Source organism: Eschrichtius robustus, chromosome 20 (assembly GCF_028021215.1).
Source record: "Eschrichtius robustus isolate mEscRob2 chromosome 20, mEscRob2.pri, whole genome shotgun sequence".
NCBI classification, from domain to species: domain Eukaryota; kingdom Metazoa; phylum Chordata; class Mammalia; order Artiodactyla; family Eschrichtiidae; genus Eschrichtius; species Eschrichtius robustus.
Genome location: NC_090843.1, coordinates 15,047,473 through 15,067,192, shown reverse-complemented (window position 1 = coordinate 15,067,192; position 19,720 = coordinate 15,047,473). Strand labels below are relative to the sequence as shown.

Below are 19,720 nucleotides of genomic sequence, written 5' to 3'. Positions count from 1 at the left end.
CTCCTGACTGGAAAATATTGGGATGTGATAGTGAAGTGCTCTTGGCCAGTAAAGCGCAGCCAAGCTTTACTCAGAAAGAAATTCCTAGTCAGTAGCATTACCCTTCACTCACCTTGGAGCTGCCTGCAAAAGGCACAAAGGTCTGTTATCTGCAAAGAGGAAGAAGTGTATGGAGAAAAGGGCTCTTATCCTCTCTGTATAGGACACTGATTCACAGTATCAAAAGCAGCTTGGGGACTTCCCTGGTGGGGCGTAGTGGTTAAGAATCCGCCTGCCAATGCAGGGGACGCGGGTTCAAGCCCTGGTCCGGGAAGAGCCCACATGCCGCAGAGCAACTAAGCCCCAGCGCCGCAACTACTGAGCATGCGCTCTAGAGCCTGCAAGCCAGAACTACTGAGCCCGCATGCCACAACTACCGAAGCCCCCGCGCCCTAGAGCCCGGGCTCTGCAACAAGAGAAGCCACCGCTTGCCCCAACTAGAGAAAGCCCGCGCGCAGCAACGAAGACCCAAGGCAGCCAAAAATAAAAAAATAAATACACAAATTAAAAAAAATAAAAGCAGCTTGGTACGCTGCTGTTATTTCCACTGGTAAAATAAACTAGAAGAGTAAGAAGCAGGGCAAGAGTCTTGAAACTTCTGCCAAACAAAAATACATTTTCTGTTTTGTACTTTAAAACATGGGGTTTTGTTTTTAAACTAGATTTGACGTCCTACCTTATAATCTAGACAGAGATCTATATTATCTCTGTGGACTGAAATCTAGACTAAGGATGGGAAATCTAGTACTACTAGCCACTGAAAGATAACCACATGTTAGTGTTGAAACTGTCCCTTTTAGTTTTTGGAGGGGGTGGCAGGTGAATGGTAGGGCTACAAAGGGGAGGAGAGAGAAAAAGTGCCTGAGAGTTTTTCAGTTTTCAAAGTACACATCAGAATCTCTCTAGGGTGAAACCTAAGTCCCCACAAGTAGAAGAATTATACCACGTATAAAACTCAATGACAGATGAGCAGGAACATAAAATGATAAGCCAACCAAAAAAACATACAACATTCCACAAGTCACCTCCATGCAACAAGCCACAGTACTAGAGCCTGGAAAATCACTTACTTTTCTCCGAGTGTCACCCGGAAGCTGCTCTGGAGTGGAGAGATTGAGTGTCGGCATTTTGGGTTTTGGAAGAAGACACACCCACATTCAGAACAGCAATTACTGCACTTAGGACTGCATTTATTCATGGAAACCACTTAAGAATCATTACAGCAAAAAGTGCCTGCAGTGCTACATATAAACACACACACACGCACACACACACACACACACACACACACACCCAGAGATCCACAGTAAAAATGCTGCAGATAGATGGAGTTTTAAACATGAATCTATGGCTCTTCAAAACTTGGCAAGGCTCTTATTCTACGGGTATTCTTTACTGAGTACAACTCAACTGCTATAGTTCTGGTCATACAATTACTTTCCATCAGCACACAATGTTACTTTCAATAGGCTAGTTTCAGAGTCTTATACTGTGAACAAAAAATTCATTATAAAATTATATACATGGTTGGCTATTTCCCAGGGAGTTCAGGGACTAGATAACAGGTTTGCCATAAAAAAGACAAAAAAGTTTTAATACAGTAACATGTGTTTGTGGGACCATTACCCAATTTGATTCTCCAGTCAGATACGTTCTATTCTAAATGAAAATAAAGCAAGGGCTTTTTGGCCCTCTGCTACTCCTGATGAATATGAATAAAGCAAAGGACAACTTAAATGACTTTCTGCTCCAAAATAAGACAAATTCTGTATCTGTGCTTTTTATTTTCTCTATTCTGAAAAGTGATCAAAGTAAAGATTTTAACTGTAGAGTATTGGAATGATTACACATCTCCAAATATCTTAAATTATATTGCTAGATATTGGGTGCAGAGTAAATTAGCCTCAATTTATCAAAATAAGATTTGTGTGTGTGTGCCATGGACATCAGTTTTCTGGTATACAAATGGCAGGAGCGGTTGCTTAAGAGGGGCTTCTTACAAGTCAAAGATAAGAAGCCAGGTGAATAGGTAAAAGGAAATCAAACCAAGGCTCCTTAGAGCAGAAGGCAAATTCCAAGCTGTATCACCTTGGTAACATACGCTTCATTAAGTTGTAAACAATATACAGAACAATCTCTTCATCCTCCTCAGATCAGAGACAAGGGAATTATCAAAAGACATCCAGAGATCCTACACTCAAGACACTGAAACCAAAATCCATTAATCTAATTCACATAACTGGAATATTTTTAGCTAATTAATGTAAACTGGACTTTCAACTCAATTTTCCATCAATGCCAATGTTTACTTTTAAACCACTGTATTCCCATTAATGATGGGGAAAAAAATGAGAACAGCACCAGAACATAGTATTTTTGTTCCATTAGCCTTTCCTTTACTGTGCAGATTATTTTTATTCTTTATAACCAAAACAAAAATAACTCATCATTTTTCTAAACTCTCATTTGTCTTCTATAAAACCCTTTGACAAAGTTCATGAATAATTCAACTCCAGAAGTTCTTTGAGTGGCAGTAGGGAAAATAAATTAATAGGTGCCACCTAGTAACTAACAAGTTTGAGTTTTCAATTACTCAAGGCTCTCGAGGTAGTTTGGATCAGTGAACCAACATACTCTATCTGATAACCCATTTCTTTAGCTATAGGAGCTGAAGAGAGTATCATGGTGTATAGATAAAAAGAAAGGGGCTTTACTACTATTATTTTTATAGAAAAAGAATTTTCCTTGCCTTAAGATCACAGTTCCCAAAACAGCTCAACTGGAAAATAGCCAAAGGGGAGTGCCTGGATTTGTTAAACCTCAAAATTGCAAACCTACTTTACTTCTGAATCAACATCTAGATTTTACAACAGGAAGTCAGTATTTTTGTCCTGACAGATTTTTTTTTTTCTCTAGTCTCTAAGTCTCATGAAAAGATGAGTCAACGAGATTGATCAGAAAACCATGACTTTTATATCACTGCTACCTTTGTCCTGACTATAATTTTATTTTTTAAATCTTCAAGGCTAGAGACTTTTAAATACCTACTTCTTTTCCTTTAAGAATATGTATTTCATAGACAAATACTTAGAAGAAACACATGTGCTTTTAAGTAAATACTGGCTTTCTAACAATCAAGACAGGCCAAGGACAACTGCCAGATTAGTCCTCAAATTTTGGAGAAAGCATGGATTCAAAAAGGAGCCAAGTAAATATAACAGCTGTAGCCAAACAAATATAACAACTTGCCCTTAAATTGCTAATTTCTAGAAAATTGATTTAATCAACAAAAAAGGCAGCGATATTTATCCTGAAGTGATGGCTAAATGCCATACTGTACTTACCTCCAAATAGTTCCAAATCTCTTAAGCCCTCAACAATGAACTTTTCCGAGACCCACCGCTAAAGAGGAAAACCCCAAAGAGAATTAGTATTTCTTCCAAGCCACAAAAAATTAGCTATCAGCCATTAGATAGACAGACAAAAAGACAACTACAAAAAGCAAATCATGCAGTACAGTTAAGCTACATTTCTATGGAACAGTTCTGAAAAGAATCTTGGATTTAAATCAACTGCAAACAATAGATTAATTCCTTTCTGTATTCTTCTTTGCCTAATTTGATGACAAATTCTTAAATCTGACAGATGAGAAACAAGTAGTACTGGCCCTAATAATGAAGAATGCTTTTGTCCTTCCTATATATAAAACTGCCTTTTGGTTCCATCTTACTCATTCCATGACTGTCTATTACAGATGCTTTGGATCATTAATGCCAATTTGAAAAATACTGGAATTCACACACAGAAAATAGGGATGAAACAGTTTTTCACAAACATCTATTAGTTTGTAAAAGGAAATAGCAAACTGCATATTCTTTCATCCACTAGGATTTCTAAAGACATCACCAACATTTACATTTTCTACCAAGTTTACAGGACCAAACTAGCATGACTAATCTATGGTTCACTTTACTGGACTATTTCAAACAAGTATTGGATTTCCATCATACTGATCAGCGGTCTGGTTTCACCTGAACCAGGTTAGGTTGAAATAGAAAAGAAGCTCATACATAAAAGCAATGGGATCAAGGTTATATTTCACTCAAGGGCTGGTATTAAACCTTGGCTTAGGGGTATTCTTTCCACTGGGTAGAATTCAGGCTAAGGAGGGATTCTGTTTTGTTTCTCTTAATTAATAGTGAGGTTTACTCTTTCCAATATAAATTATTCTTACCGCATAAACATAAGAAAAAGGAAGATTAAGGAACATTCAGAAATAAGTTGCATAATATGGACTATGAATTGAAACTGTAACATCATTCTCTATATCAATTTTTTCCAAATTAAAAAAAGAACACTGTAAATTAAAAAAAATTGATATAAAAAATTTATATTCACTGGAACACAAAATATAATTTACACCTTAATATTTAAAGAAAGTGGTATATTAAGGGAGTTCCCTGGTGGCCTAGTGGTTAGGATTCCAGGCTTTCACTGCTGTGGCCCGGGTTCAGTCCCTGGTTGGGGGAACTGAGATCCCACAAGCTGTGTGGCCAAAAGAGAAAAAAAAGAAAAAAAAAAGAAAGTGGTATATTCCCAATGTCTCATAGTACACATACAGTGTTACAGAATTTTAAAATAATTACTACAGCAGTTAGAAATTAAGTACTTGATAATAAACAAGACAGTCTTTTAGGAAATCATTTAGGAAGCTTGTAAAGAAGCTAAACCCAGTATTTGTTCTTGAGGTCATTTTAGCTAGTGAAGTTCTCAGGTGTAATAAAATTTTTCAAAAAGCCTTCAATTAAAACCTATGATGGGAGTTCCCTGGTGGTCCAGTGGTTAGGACTCTGCGCCTTCACTGCCAAGGGCCCGGGTTCAAAAAAGTTTTCCAATGATTACAATCTGATGCTGATTTTTTTTTTAATTAATTAATTAATTTATTTTCGGCTGCGTTGGGTCTTTGTTGCTGCACACAGGCTTTCTCTAGTTGCAGTGAACAGGGGCTACTCTTCGTTGTGGTGCGTGGGCTTCTCATTGCGGTGGCTTCTCTTTTTGCGGAGCACAGGCTCTAGGCACACGGGCTTCAGTAGTTGTGGCACACAGGCTCAGTAGTTGTGGCTCGCGGGCTCTAGAGTGCAGGCTCAGTAGTTGTGGCATGCGGGCTCCGTAGTTGTGGCTCACGGGCTCCAGAGCACAGGCTCAGTAATTGTGGCACACAGGCTTAGTTGCTCTGCGGCATGTGGGATCTTCCTGGACCAGGACTCGAACCCGTGTCCCCTGCACTGGCAGGCGGACTCCCCACCACTAAGCCACCAGGGAAGTCCGATGTTGATTTTTAAAACACACAAACTCACTGAAAACGCGTAGGAAACAGGCAGATCATTAGTGGGTACACATCTACGTTGAAAAGGGCCAGCAACTCATTTAATGTTGAATGACTGATAATCATAAAATAAGCCACCTTGCTTCTTCTCTATCAGACAAGCTGGTGGGTATATTCTATGTCTCTGGTCAGCCTCTGCAAATTCGTTTCTTTTTTTTTTTTTTTTTTTTTTTAATTATTTATTTTTGGCTGCGTTGGGTCTTCACTGCTGCACGCAGGCGTCTTCTAGTTGTGGCGAGTGGGGGTTACTCTTCGTTGCCGTGCACGGGCTTCTCACTGTGGTGGCTTCTCATGTTGCGGAGCACGGGCTCGAGGCGCACGGGCTTCAGTAGTTGTGGCACACAGGCTCTGTAGTTGTGGCGCATGGGCTTAGTTGCTCCGCGGCACATGGGATCTTCCTGGACCAGGGCTCAAACCCGTGTCCCCTACATTCGCAGGCGGATTCTTAACCAATGCGTCACCAGGGAAGTCCCTGCAAGTTCTTTTCTTAGGAGTGGAGGCTGCAATAGCTGCTTTACTTTCTACATCCCTCACTTCTGTATGATTCTGAACACCACATTAAAAAAAAACCCAAAACCTCCTACAATATCTGCCAAACACACTGCTTTTCAGAAAATAAAAAATAGTAAAGCCAGAAGAAGAGAAGCACTCACCCTAATTCGCTCTGGTTTACTTACAAGAAAAGACATGAGTTCCTAACGTGTAGACCTACTTCAATTTCAAAAATTTAAACCTAAAAGGAAAATAGACACAGGTTGTTAGTCAAAGCTGCTTTTATAGAAATATTTGTTGATTAACAAAAACTTACTATGAGTCTACCATTCAAAGCACTGTGCTAGACCTACAAATTTCTAGAGTCTAAAGATTTGTTTAGAGAAACTTTCAGTGACAATAAACCTGGATGTACTTTGGCCAAATACATTCTGAAATACTGTAATATCTGTAAGAGAAGTTTTTTATAGGGTTTTTTTGTTTAAATTAATTTTTAAATTTCTTGTGACCCAACCCTCCACTGACCCCTCTGCAGAAGCAATTACCTTCAATTCTTTTGTCTGTTTATCCTCCTTTTTATCATCATTCTTAAATGCTGTTTATACGTCATGACTTATCCATTTTAGACATTTATCTACTAACTTCCTACCACGGTAGGTGAAGACTAAGCTCTCCTACATCGACTTCCTGCACCCTACATTCCTGCCTTCATTCTCCCAACATAGTTCTGACATAAATTTTGGTTAATAGTCCAAATTTACATTACTAGGACTATGCAAACATGGTTCTTCGCTGAGGCAAATAGAGATGACCACGTCTTCTTTCCCATACACTCATTTCTTCCCCCTAGAGTTAATAATTGCCTCATTTTTTCACTTGCTTGTTTTTCCATGTAGCTGTTAACTTTTCCAAATACTTCAACATTTCTGCTATTAGTCTCATCAGTGTGTTTTTCCATACACTCAAACTCATCCATTCCAATTCTCCCCTGGAGACGGCCTTCCAGAGGCCCTCCAGCCTGCTGCAATCTGGGTGAGCTGCTTAGTCAGTTGCACTTAGTCAGCCTTTATAGTGTGGAGATTTGGGGCTTCCAATTCTGGGGAATATTATTTCTTTGACAAGAAATAGGAACAGAAACTCTAATAGTTAAAGGTGTACTTCTAGAATTAGCCCTCAATTTTGTATTTATTTCACTCATACTTTACAACTCTCTGCTTTCTAGGAGACTTCTTCAAACTTTATTTTCCAACCTTTCTACTAAGTTTTACATTTTTGTTACCCATTTCCAAGAGCTTTTGCCATTTCTCAAATGTATCTTTTTTCATATCATCCTGATCTTATTTTATGTTTGCTATTTATAGTTAAGAATTTATATCTAGAATGGCTAAAAGCGTAATACATCATGACCGAGTGGGGTTTACTTCAGGAATAAAAGATTGTTTTAACATTTAAAAGTGAATTAATGTACACAAAACTGTCTTTGTTTGAAGTTGTTTGCAAATAAAGAACAACCAATTTTAAGGAATTTTAAAAAATGAATTGATGTCATTTTACCTTATTAACTGAGTAAGCAAGTAAAAATAAAATTATTTCAATAGATGGAGAAAAAGCATCTAACGAAATTCAACACTAACCCACAAGTTTAAAAAAAAAGAAACTCTTAGTCAATTAGGAATAGTCAACTAGGAATAGAATAGAAATAGAATTTACCAAGTCAACTTGCTAAAAGATATGTATAAAAAGTTTTGGGGGGGTGGGGATGGTGGTGTGCTGAATTGGGCGATTGGGATTGACATGTATACACTGATGTGTATAAAATTGATGACTAATAAGAACCTGCTGTATAAAAAAATAAATTAAATTAAATTAAAAAATTAAAAAAAAAATTTATAGCTAACATCTATTAACAGTAAAAAGAATGAATGAGTTTCTTCTAAGGACAGAAGGAAAGCAAGAATGTTCTTATCACTGCTATTCATCATTGTACTAGTGGTCTTGGCCAATGCAAAAAGGCAAGAAGAAATAAAAGGCATATAGATTGGAAAAGATGTAAAATTCTTTACGATTTTCTATGTAGACATGATTGTATACATAGAAAACTGTAAGTATTCTATAAAAAAATCATTATACTTAAAATGAATTTAGAAAGAAGGTCAATTATAAAATGCAATTGTATTTCTATATACTAGCAATGACAAAGTAGAAAATGAAATTTAAAAAACAATACCATCAATAATACCTACAAAACCATAAAATAATTAGGAATATTTTAATAAATTATGGATAAGACCTGTACGTTTAAAATTGTAAAACACTGATAAGAGGGATTAAAGATGATCTAGATAAGAGGTGTGCACCATGTTCATAGATTGGAAGACTCTATATCATTAAGATGTTAATTCTCTCCAAACTGATCTACAGATTCAGTGCAATGCTAATCAAAATTCCAGCAAACTCTTAAAAGAAATTGATAAGCTGAGTCTAAGGTTTACATGGAAATACAAGAGACCTAAAATAGCCAAAACAGTTTTGAAAAGGAAAGTTATGACTTACATTACCTGACTTCCAGACTTACTTTATTGCTATAGTAATCAAGACAGTGTACTTCGGTCTAAGGATAGACAAATGGATCAGTGGAATAGAACAGAGAATCCAGAAATAGACCCATGCATATATGGTCAATTAATTTTCAAAAGAATGGCCAAAGTAATTTCATGGGGAAAGATAGTCTGGATACAACTTGATATCTATTTAGAAAACATGAACATTGACCCTTACCTTACATCATACACAAAAATTAACTTGAAATGGATCATAGAACTAAAGAGAAAGTTAAAACTACTAAAGAAAACAGAGGAGAAAATCTTCATGATCTTGGGGTAAGTAGAGATTCAAAAAAAGAACATCAAGAGCATGAAATATAAAACAAAAATATGATAAATTGATCTTTATCAAAATTAAAAATGTCTGCCTTTGAAAGACACCACTAAGAAAATGAAAAGATTAGGAGAAAACATATTGTGTGTGCATGTATATGTGCGTGAGTGTGTGTGTCTACAAAGGACTTTATATACAGAATATATAAAGAATTTCTATACTCAATAATAAGACAACTCAGCTTAAACAATGGGCAACAGATCTGAACAGAAGATATATGAGTGGCCACTAAGCACATGAAATGATGTTCAACATCACTTGTCATCAGGGAAATGTACATAAACCAACAATGAGACACCACTAAACACCCACCAAAATGGCTAAACATAAAGACTGACAATACCAAGTGTTGATATCAACCAACTGGAACTCCCATACATTGCTGGTGGGAATGCAAAGACATATGGCCACGCTGGAAAATGGTTTAGCAGCTTCTTATGACCCAATAATTCTGCTCCTAGGTAATCTACTCAAGAGAAATGAAAACATATTTTCTCATAAACTCGTACATGAATGCTCGTAAAAGCATTATTCACAAGAGCCCCAAACTGGAAACAATCCAAACATCTACCAACTGGTAAATGGATTTTAAAAATGTGGTACATACACCAATGTAATACTACTCAGCAATAAAAAGGAACAAACTACTGATATAGGCAACAATTTCATGTTAAGTGAAAGAAGTCAGACACAGATCTACATACTGTTTCCATTTACATGAAATTCTAGAAAAAGTAAAAATACAACAGAAAGCAGATCTTTTTTTTTTATAAAGTTATTTATTTTATTTATTATTTTTGGCTGCGTTGGGTCTTCGTTGCTGCGCACAGGCTTTCTCTAGCTGTGGCGAGCGGGGCTACTCTTCGTTGCAGTGCACGGGCTTCTCATTGCGGTGGCTTCTCTTGTTGCAGAGCACGGGCTCTAGGCACGCAGCCTTCAGTAGTTGTGGCACATGGGCTCAGTAGTTGTGGCTCGCGGGTTCTAGAGCACAGGCTCAGTAGTTGTGGCACACAGGCTTAGTTGCTCCGTGGCATGTGGGATCTTCCTGGACCAGGGATTGAACCCATATCCCCTGCACTGGCAGGTGGATTCTTAAACTCTGAGCCACCAGGGAAGTCCCAGAAAGCAGATCTTGCTTGCCTGGGACCAACAGTGAGATGAGGGATCAACTTCAAAGAGACACATGAGAACTTTTCAGGGTGATGGAAAAGTTCTGTATCTTTATTGCATGGTGGTTATGCGAGTGTATCTGTCAAAACTCAACAAACTGTACACTTAATACAGGCGTATTTGAGACTTCCTTGGTGGTCCAGTGGTTAAGACTGCGCTCCCAATGCAGGGGGCCCGTCGATCCCTGGTCAGGGAACTAAGATCCCACATACCGCAATTAAGCCCGCACACTGCAACTACTGAGCCCGCATGCTCTAGAGCCTGTGGGCCGCAACTAGAGAAGCCTGCACGCCACAACAAAGACCCAGCGCAGCCAAAAAAACCAAAAAAACAAAAAAAAGTGTATTTTGTTATAGGTGAATTACATCTGAATAAAGTTGATTTTAAAAGTAAAATGGCTAAAATAAATACTCAGAAATGCTTTTGAAGAATCTAGGAAAAACCCTGCCACATTTCCCTTCTTTTTTTAAAGGGGGGGCTAGGGTTGTGAGGGGTTGTGGCAGTGGTACAGCAATGGGGGTGGGGACTTAGTGTGGTACACAGAATCTAAAAATCCTTAGAACTGCTTCAGAGAAATCAAAGCAATGGTTTTCAATCCAGGGGAGTGAGGAGGCCTTTCAAAATCATCTATAGATTTTTACCAAATTGCATTTATTCTCACCCCAACCCTGATCTTATAGAAGCCCCCACCCCACCATGTTGAGAATCATTTATCCTGCCATGAAATAGTAAAAATATAGATTGAATTTGGAAAAAAAAGATTATTAGAATGCACATTGTCTAATAACATTGAACACAAAGCATCATGCCAAAGAAATTTAAAAGAAAATAACATCCATATCCATCTGTAGTCTACAACAGAAAGAAAAGAGAGTATTAATGTAGATAAAGAGATGATTTTTATCCTCAGAAGGAATTATCTATGCTCTGGAAAAAACACTGGAAACAGAAATAAAGTCAATTCCAAAACACTGTATAAACAAATATAACTGCCCAATTGGAGAGACCCAAGAACTGGCTCTAGGCTGCCACTTCAACAGCTTCGCGAATGATCTGAACCACTGGTTCCCAAACCAGGATGTGTTTCAAATTAATTTGTGTTGTTAGAAAAAATCTACGGATGCCCGCGCAAACTCCCACCTCCAAAAGTTTTAATTCAGCAGGTCTGGGGAATGCAGAAGTAGAAATGGGCAACACTTTATGAAGTTCAGCAAAGGGAAAGATTACAGTTAGCTAGGCGGACCTGGATAGTTTCATTGAAGAGGTGGGGCTTGAATGTCAAACAGGACTTAAAGAAAATGGGAATTCCAAGCATACAATAGTATTAGCTGCTGATTATTTAGTGCTTACATATCCACAGGTGTATCTCCTGGTTTCTAGAATAGCGCCTAGCACAGAGTAGGCACTCAGTAATACTGAAGGACTGACCAAATGTGCCGAGCAGTATTTCAGCACTTTGCATATACTCTCCAATTAATGTGAGGGCGGTTACAGAAGCAGAACTCCACACATATGAGAACAATTAACAGGCCTTAAGTGCATGCTAGAGGACGGATTTTATTCAGCGGGCAGTAGGAAGCCATTGTAGGTTTTGAACAGAAAGGTGACAAACACAAAACAGTGGTCTACGGTAGTGTCTCTCAAACTTTACTGTGCATGTAAATCACTTGAGGATCTTGTTAAAATGCAGATTTTGATTCAGAAGGTCTGAAGCGGGGCCTGGTAGTTCTAACAAGCTCCCGTATGATGGTAATGCTGCTGATCTGTGGACCATCATATTGACATTTGAGAAGCCTTGTTCTAAGGAACATTCTAAGGAATATTAATCTGCAAAGGGATGGGAGAGGGGGAGGTGAAAATAACCCAGAAAAGGAATGCCAGTTAGCATACAATTATACTGGACCACATCTGTGGTGATAAGAGCCTGTGGCAGAGGGAATATTAAGAAATAGATGGATAGGGAGAAGGAAAAATAAAAAAATTTAGTTAGTAAGGATACCATAAGTCATCGTGCCTATCCTCCACCCTTTGGAAGAACCGCTTTTAAAAACTCCTGAATATAAGGTTATCTAGTCTCTGCTTGAAAACTTCTCATGCCAGATACTCACTACCTAATCAGGGAACCCAGTCTAACTGTGAACAACTCTGATGACTCCGACTTTTTTTTTGTGTGTGCCCAAGTAACTGGGAAAAGAGTAGCGTGTCAAAGACAAAATGGGAAAGCTCAGAGATGGAAGTTTTGGTGGAAAGATGAGTGTGAGTTTTTAGGTCATACTGAGGTTGAGAAAACAGTTATATATCCCAAGTAGAAATAGCATTCAGTTAGAGAAGTACTGAAAAGACTGATGCTTAAAAGAGGGGTTAGAAATGGCTATGTGGACTTGAAAGTTAGCAGCTAAAGCTATATGAGCGACAAAAATTCACTAAAGAAGAAAATGGTGAGAGAAGCAGAAAGCTGGGAAGTAAGCCTTGGGATAGGTCCATATTTAGGACATGGAGCTTGAAAGGCAGGTAGGAGATGGAACCCAAAGGAAAAACTTTAACGATCCTGCTTCCCCTTGTGGACCACTAACACTCTCCCAATCTGTTAACTTTTACCTGTCCTTCACTACTCATCTCAGGTGTCCTGTGCTACAGGAAGTCCTCCCTGACCGCCCCACCCCACCCACGTTAGATGTCTGGCCTCTGTATTCAACGCTTATACCTACCACTCTCTTAACTGCCTATTTATCAGTTTCCTCCACTAGAATAGAGACTCTGTGAAGGCAGGGAACGCATTTCATTCACTGTTGCAGTCCCAGGGGCTACTGTGACCAACACTTAATATTGGCACTCCCGTATCTGTTAAATTAATAATGGTAAAAATAATAAAAGCAGCAGACACTTATGTGAACTTAGTATGTGCCAGGATCTGTGCCAAACGCTTCACGGAGATCAGCTCACAAGAAGTATTATAGATGCTCGTTTTACAGATCAGGAAATTAAGACACAGAGAGGTTAAATGCCCAAAGTTACACAGGCATGGGACTTCCCTGGTGGTCCAGTGGTTAAGATTCCACACTTCCACTGCAGGTTGGATCCCTGGATGGGGAACTAAGATACCACACGCTGTGTGGTATGGCCAAAAAATAAAAAACACACAAACAAAAAAACAAAGTTACACAGGCAAGTGGTGGAGGACTGATTAGGTCTGTTCCAAAGCCTGTGCTCTAGAAACCATGAGTGATAACAGAGAAGCTTAGGGAGAAGTGTCAAGACTGTGTGTGCAAAGATATAATGACTGAAAAAGCATCACCTGACTTGACAATGAGGTTGACCAGATGCCAAGTGGTATTGAAAGGAGATTCATTTACTTTGATTTAATTTTTCCTTTTTTCCCTATTTTTGTCACTGGTTTTCTAAACTTCTTCCATGTCTGCGATACAACTATAAACACTGCGTTTGAGCCACAATACCTCTAAGAAACCTAGTTAAAGGGTGGGGGGGAGGGCAACAGATTTAACCCGTTCAGCACTAACTTATGGCTGAATAGGCTCCTGGCCTGAGGAGATTTGAAAATCAGAAAAGATTTGGTTTTTTCAACTCTCAGGCACAAGAAACAGTCTTGGGGGGGTCTCTAAAGAAAAGTATCCATCAATCAATGAAAAACTGTTTTAATGCCACAAATACATATTGGAATACGGTTCTACCCCAACAGATACTACAATAAGAAAAGAATCAATTCGAACGGCTTTTGCTCTTTTGGGAGAAGTCAGGTTAGAATATACTAGGATATCTTAGCAGAAGGCTGGGCAGAGAAGTTAGTTCCCCATTTCCTGAAAACCTGAACAATTTTATTTAACCACACCCCTTCCCTCTCGCTCACTTCCCTACCCCCGCCCCTCATCTCCACCCCAATCTACTGTGGGCACTTAAACATTTTGGAAAACAAGACAATCAGAAGCTCTGTCTAGGCTGATTCAGGGAGTACCTGATCTCTGTCCTTACGAGGGCTTGACCCGCTGCCTATCCAGCCTGGGATGAGATGGGGATGAGGTGGGGGATGCGGGGAGAGGGCAGCCTAGGATCTGCCTCCTCTTTGCCAGATCAGGACAAACTGCCACCTGGGCCCCAGGTTTCCCACCTGAAAATGAGGGGGGAAGAGGAGAGGCAGCAGGCGCTCGCCTCTTCCGCCCGGCAACTCTGCTCCGGTGTCTCCGGGCCAGGCCCAAGCCTATTCTGCTCTCGGGCTGCAGCCCCTCGTTGCGGGAATCGAGAAGAATTCGGGTGAAAAGGGGCCCGTAGAGGGCGAGGTGGGGCTCAGGATGGCCGCTCTGCCGCAGGCCCGCCCCCGAGGAGATGGTATCGGCGTCAGGGCAAAGAGGGACCGATCCCTGGAGCGCACCAGGCGGCCCCGCCAGCCCGGTACCTGGTCCTGGAGTTAGCAAGCAATCCCGACCCAATCTCAGCTCCGCCTCCTTGGTTTAAGGCCGCGTTGCCGCCAGGCCAGTTGCTGGGAGGGAGGTACGCAACGTGCCATGCGCAGTAGAGGGACCCAGGGAGGGCTGGTAGAGAACCGCCCCGCCCCCGCCCCCGCCCCGCCCCGCCCCGCCCCGCCCCGTGGCGGAGAGGAAGGCCCGCCACGGCCCGCTCGGCCCGGCAGGTGGGGAAGCTCTGCCAGGTTCCTGCGTCTCGTCTGGTGCGGCGGGCCTTCAGCAGCGGCCTCTCACCGAGCGGTTCTCCAGTGCTGAGTTACCTCATTACGCGCTGCGCATACCTGAGGGCATTCGGTCTCCAACGGAGGGGACCTGTTTCCCCCTGCGTGTGGAAGCCAAAGACCTAGCTTGTCGTTGGTGTGGTCTTCGGGGTCCGAAAAGGGCTCTCCAGAGCCTCCATCCCCGAAGCAGGAAGGCAGTGGGATGATTTCAGTAATGAAGAGTCAAGGGGACTAGAATAAGGCAAACCAACACTGGCTGCTGACTTGGCTACTTTGAGTACTTATTTAAAGTTCTTTTTCCTTTCGTGTGGTGGGACTTCAGTGGAAAAATCAGTCTCGCAGCTGCCTTGAAGATATCTCAAATGCCCCTCACTTTGGCCTCTCGGGCACAAGACTGACAAGCTACAAAGGGGAATCCCACCCTTTCTCTGTGCCACCTTAGGTAAAAGGAGGAAAGTATCTCAACTATCTTTTTTTCCCCCCTCTGGATCTTTTTGGTCCTGGATCCTTCCCTACCCACAACTCTGAGAGACATGTTCTGTTTGCAGAAACCTGTCAGGTTTGCCTTGCTGGGGAAGCTAGCCTAAGCCAAGGCATGCAGGGCTTGAGAAAGGATGAAGCAGTAAGGGATGGAGCAAGTCTTCCTTCTGCGAGACTTTTTTTTTTTTCAGTGACTTACTCCGCCCACAGGGGTGCGGTGGGCTAGATCCAAAACTGGATATACGCCATCAAGTAATGAACACTCGCCCTTCCCAGCTATGACCCTTGACACGGATTTATACTGGTCTCACTTCCAAGACGGGGAAGAAGTTCCCTCCATTCAAACAGAGACCGATGGAAATTTGATGCCGAAACTGAATGTGAACTCTGCCGGTGCATCTCAGGATCTCACTGAATTTTACACACATCACTTTGCTCTTATCTAGTGCTTTTAACATTCCAAAACAGTATCCTCACTATTCTGTCATCAAATAAGATACTTCTCTCAGCAGCAAACTCGGTAAATTGACAAAGCAAGATAGTAGCAGAAATTGAAGTAAAATCCCTGCAATGTTTTTTTTTTAAAAATTACTGAATGTGGTTTTTTTTCAAAACTTTATTTTTATTTATTTATTTTTGGCTGCGTTGGGTCTTCGTTCCTGCACGCGGCGAGGGGGGGCAATTCTTCATTGCAGTGCCTGGGCTTCTCACTGCGGTGGCTTCTCTTGTTGTGGAGCACGGGCTCTAGGCAGGTGGGCTTCAGCAGTTGTGGCACGCGGGCTCAGTAGTTGTGGCTCGCGGGCTCTAGAGAGCAGGCTCAGTAGTTGTGGTGCAGGAGCTTAGTTGCTCCGCAGCATATGGGATCCTCCAGGACTAGGGATTGGACCCGCGTCCCCTGCATTGGCAGGTGGATTCTTAACCACTGTGCCACCAGGGAAGTCCCCCGCGATGTTCTCTTGAAAAGACCTTCTTCACGTGTGGTCTTTGGAATCAAGGGTACTAGAGGAGTCAGTGCCTGAAAGATGCCAGGCTTGATGCAGCCACCACAATGGGGAATTTAAACACGGAAGTACTTCTCATCTGTTCTAATGCCCAGCCCAGTAGCTATGTCATTTTCTAACTGGATGTCAGTTGGTCAAGGGGGCTAAAAGATCTCACCATCTTCATGACTGCCCACAAAAGATATTTTGAGAAACTTTTGGCCTAGACTCTGTTTCAAGGAGCAAATTTCCTTGCAAAAGTGCCTCCTAAATCCAGATTAATTAGGAAACTGGTGTAATGAAAGGTCAATTTTGAGAGTTTACAAACTCAGTTTCTCCTTGCTTTGCTTTTGACTTGAGTCATGGGATGCACAAACTCCCTATTGCTTTTCACTTATGTATCATAAGGGCTGGGACTCTCCAAGATTTCTGGAGCCTTCTGAAACTTGCTTGAAGCCTAGAGGAATGGAGATGGACTGAAGATCCTGGCTATTTTGTTTTTAACCCTGAGCACCCGGAGTGCACTGCCCTCTTCAAGATACCACATAAATTAACTGTGAGAAAGGTAAAACTAATTGCCTACAATACTCAAGTGAGAGCTAGAAATGCTTACAATGTGTAGTTTAACAAGTTGAGCAGGATTATTTTATAGAGCATTTTATATGTCAAAGCACTTTATACATGTTATCTAATATCCTCTGAAAAGGCATTTTAGAAAGGGCAGAGTAGATGATGCCCACCTATAGCTAAGGAAAGAGACTTGTTACAGCACTAGGACAGCACCTGGGTCCCTACCCACAAACCCAGGGCTCTTTCCTGAAGCAGAAAACTAGCTTCAATTCTAGCTTTGCTACAACCTTGCTAAGTGATGCAGTTAACATGCAAGAAAAAGAGGCAAAAGAAAGCTATTTAAGCATTTAAGTTGGAAATGTGATAGGAACGCAAAGTTGTTACAACAAATAACCTAGGCGTATATGATATTATCTGATCTCCAAATAACTCCCATGGAACTAAATACTTTAAAAGGCCTGGGTGTCTTTTACATAAATAAAAGTTACACTATTTGGAAAAACAAAATAGGTGAAATTAAAGAGGACAATTAATTTTAGAAGATGAAAATATAACCTAATAATATCCATTAAGAGCAGTTAGTAATAGACACAAAGTTCTCCCTTTCAGGGAAAAAAACAACAACAAAAAACCTTCTTCTGAAATTGGTATTACTTCTCAGTTCACAGAGCTGAGAAGATGGCATTCAACTTGTGCAAAGATAAAAACATTACACTTTTTTCCAAATGCAAATAAATCTTTAGCCCATCACCAAACTCCAGAAACTGAGAAAATACTTTTCACTATTGTTTTAGTAGTGTGTAATAGAAGCCACTCTTATGGGTATAACTGTCTTCTCCCTCTTACACGCTTTCAAATAATTCAAAGCATGAATTTGAATTCATGGAGCCAGGAACAGTAAGGAAAGAGAATCTGGGGTGATTAAGTACAGTATTTCATCCCTCACACCAAAACGACTAGATCCTCGTACAACACTGCTCTAAGTAATTTTCACGTTTCCAATTCCTATTGGATGGGTGGAATGAGAATGCCAATTAATGTTTTTCTTTGGTCTAAGTTCCATCTAAAGAAAAGAGTTTCACATCTGGTGCCTGACAAGGAAAGTTTCTATTATTAAGGAAACAGAATTGTAAACTATCCCCCCCCCCACCCCAATAATACCCTGTCAAGTTTTGCAGATAAAGTTAGAGAACTCTGAAAGGATCTGCTTGGTTTCCACTGAGAGAAAGAAAAGCAAAACAGGATAAAGCAAAAATACACCACTTGGAGAATAGGCCTAGATGATACATTTTTTGAAGTGCTACCATTTACAGGAGAATTTTACATATATTACCTCTTGGTGTTGACCTACATTTGAGGTAGGTAGAGAAAATAATTACTTCCCTTACTTTGTAGAAGGAAGCTCAGAACAGAGACTCAAAGAGGTTACCTGCCCAAAGTCAAAGGATTAGTAACTGGTTTTGCCGGCACTAAAGGCCAAGTCTCTATCTTCCAGTCCAGCACTTGCTGTGGTATTGCTAAGTGCCCAGGCAATGCAGACAAGACTGGAGGACAAGACAGGTTTTCCAACGTGTGCCAGTCAACAACATTCTCCTCTCTTTGTCCTCTCAGTCACAGGAGAGACAAGGGTGTCTCAACTCTAGTGGGGGACTCTGGGGAGAAGCCCATCAATGACATAATGGGGCTCTAAAAATATAAAACATTAATTAAAATAACTAGTGGAAATTCCCTGCTGGTCCAGTGGTTAGGACTGCATGCTTTCACTGCCGAGGGCGCAGGTTTGATCCCTCGTTGGGGAACCAAGATCCCGCAAGCCGTGCAGCACAGCCGAAAAACAAAACAAAACACCAAAAACTGGTAACAACTAAAGGATTACTGTCAATGCTAACTCTTTTGAGGGAAAAGCACTTCAGTGCTGACTTTTATTGAACAAGAAGAACATTCCTATGGGCTTATACTCTTGTAGGGCAACCCCAGAAAAGTAAAGGCGGCACTCTGAGACTTTTGTCAATTAGTTTAATGTATGTCCATAGGTAGTTCATATGAATGCTTAAATTACAAAATTAGCTGCCATGGTCCAAATGTGTGGGACTTTAAGAAAGCTTTTATCAATCAAAAGATAGCTAAGCATACCAACTTTGATTTCTAAAATGCAGATTAAAGGTTTGTAAAACAAGGCTAATTCTACAATTATATAGCATTAAGGTAATTAAATTTTGTTATTTTAATAACTTAATTTCATGAACTGTTAAAAAAATTACATTTGCATCTCCCAGTTTATACATTTCTGCATTAACCTAGAGAAAAACCCATGTGAAAAGCTTCCATGCAGTTACAAAGGCAGCAGCACATGCTGTTTTCACAGCAACCTGTTATTGCCTCAGAACACACCTGCACATAAAGCATCAACAAAAAATACCCACCCACCCCTCTCCCACAAAAAACCCAACCCTTTCCCATCCCCAGCAAAAATTACCTGGTACAAGCAGTGACTTAAAAAATGCTTTCTTAGTAGGAAGCATTTATAAAATGCAGAGATCTGAACAAGCTAAATGCTCGTGCAGATAGATGGGCCTCTCCCCCAAGAGTTCCTTCCTCAAGAGGCAGAAGGAACTCTCAATAGTCTAGGAAAGCTCATTTTTAAAAGTAGTTTGTGCATATTCATGGCTATTTCTTTGAAAGAATATACCCAGTCTCAACTGTGGAAGAGATAAAAGCAGAAGGAGAAGCAAGGGGACATGGCCATAACACAGAGAACAGAGCTTCTCCGTGAACATCCCATAGGTTGCAGCGACCAAGAAGGAAAACTTTTGTGACTTCGCATAGACCACTGATCTCATCTAGGTGAAGCAGTTAATTTTTCATGCATTTGTTACTCAAGAAAACATACAACCACTTAAAATACAGCATTCACATTGTCATTAGCTCATGGTATCAGGTAAGGAGGAAACCGTGCTCCTGTACTACCTA

The 19,720-nt window shown here is 40.6% G+C and overlaps 1 protein-coding gene across 15 annotated transcripts in view; it reads right to left on the bottom strand.

Moving 5' to 3' along the window:
• STRADA (STE20 related adaptor alpha) overlaps positions 1-14,536 on the bottom strand; it is a 31,005-nt gene extending 16,469 nt beyond the window's left edge. For 5 of the 15 annotated variants that reach the window (XR_011071923.1, XM_068530639.1, XM_068530638.1 and 2 more), the window contains exons 1-4: positions 14,148-14,536; positions 6,079-6,158; positions 3,384-3,441; positions 1,110-1,138 (exon numbers count right to left, since the gene is read on the bottom strand). Coding sequence is in view for 10 of the 15 variants with exons in the window: in XM_068530639.1 (XP_068386740.1) it covers positions 1,110-1,138; positions 3,384-3,441; positions 6,079-6,114 (123 nt within the window). In the remaining 5 variants the exon portion in view is untranslated. Of the gene's footprint in view, positions 1-1,109; positions 1,139-3,383; positions 3,442-6,078; positions 6,159-14,147 lie in introns of those variants that run through there. The other 10 variants (XM_068530641.1, XM_068530640.1, XM_068530642.1 and 7 more) reach the window with 10 other exon arrangements.
• Between the last annotated feature and the right edge of the window lie 5,184 nt (positions 14,537-19,720).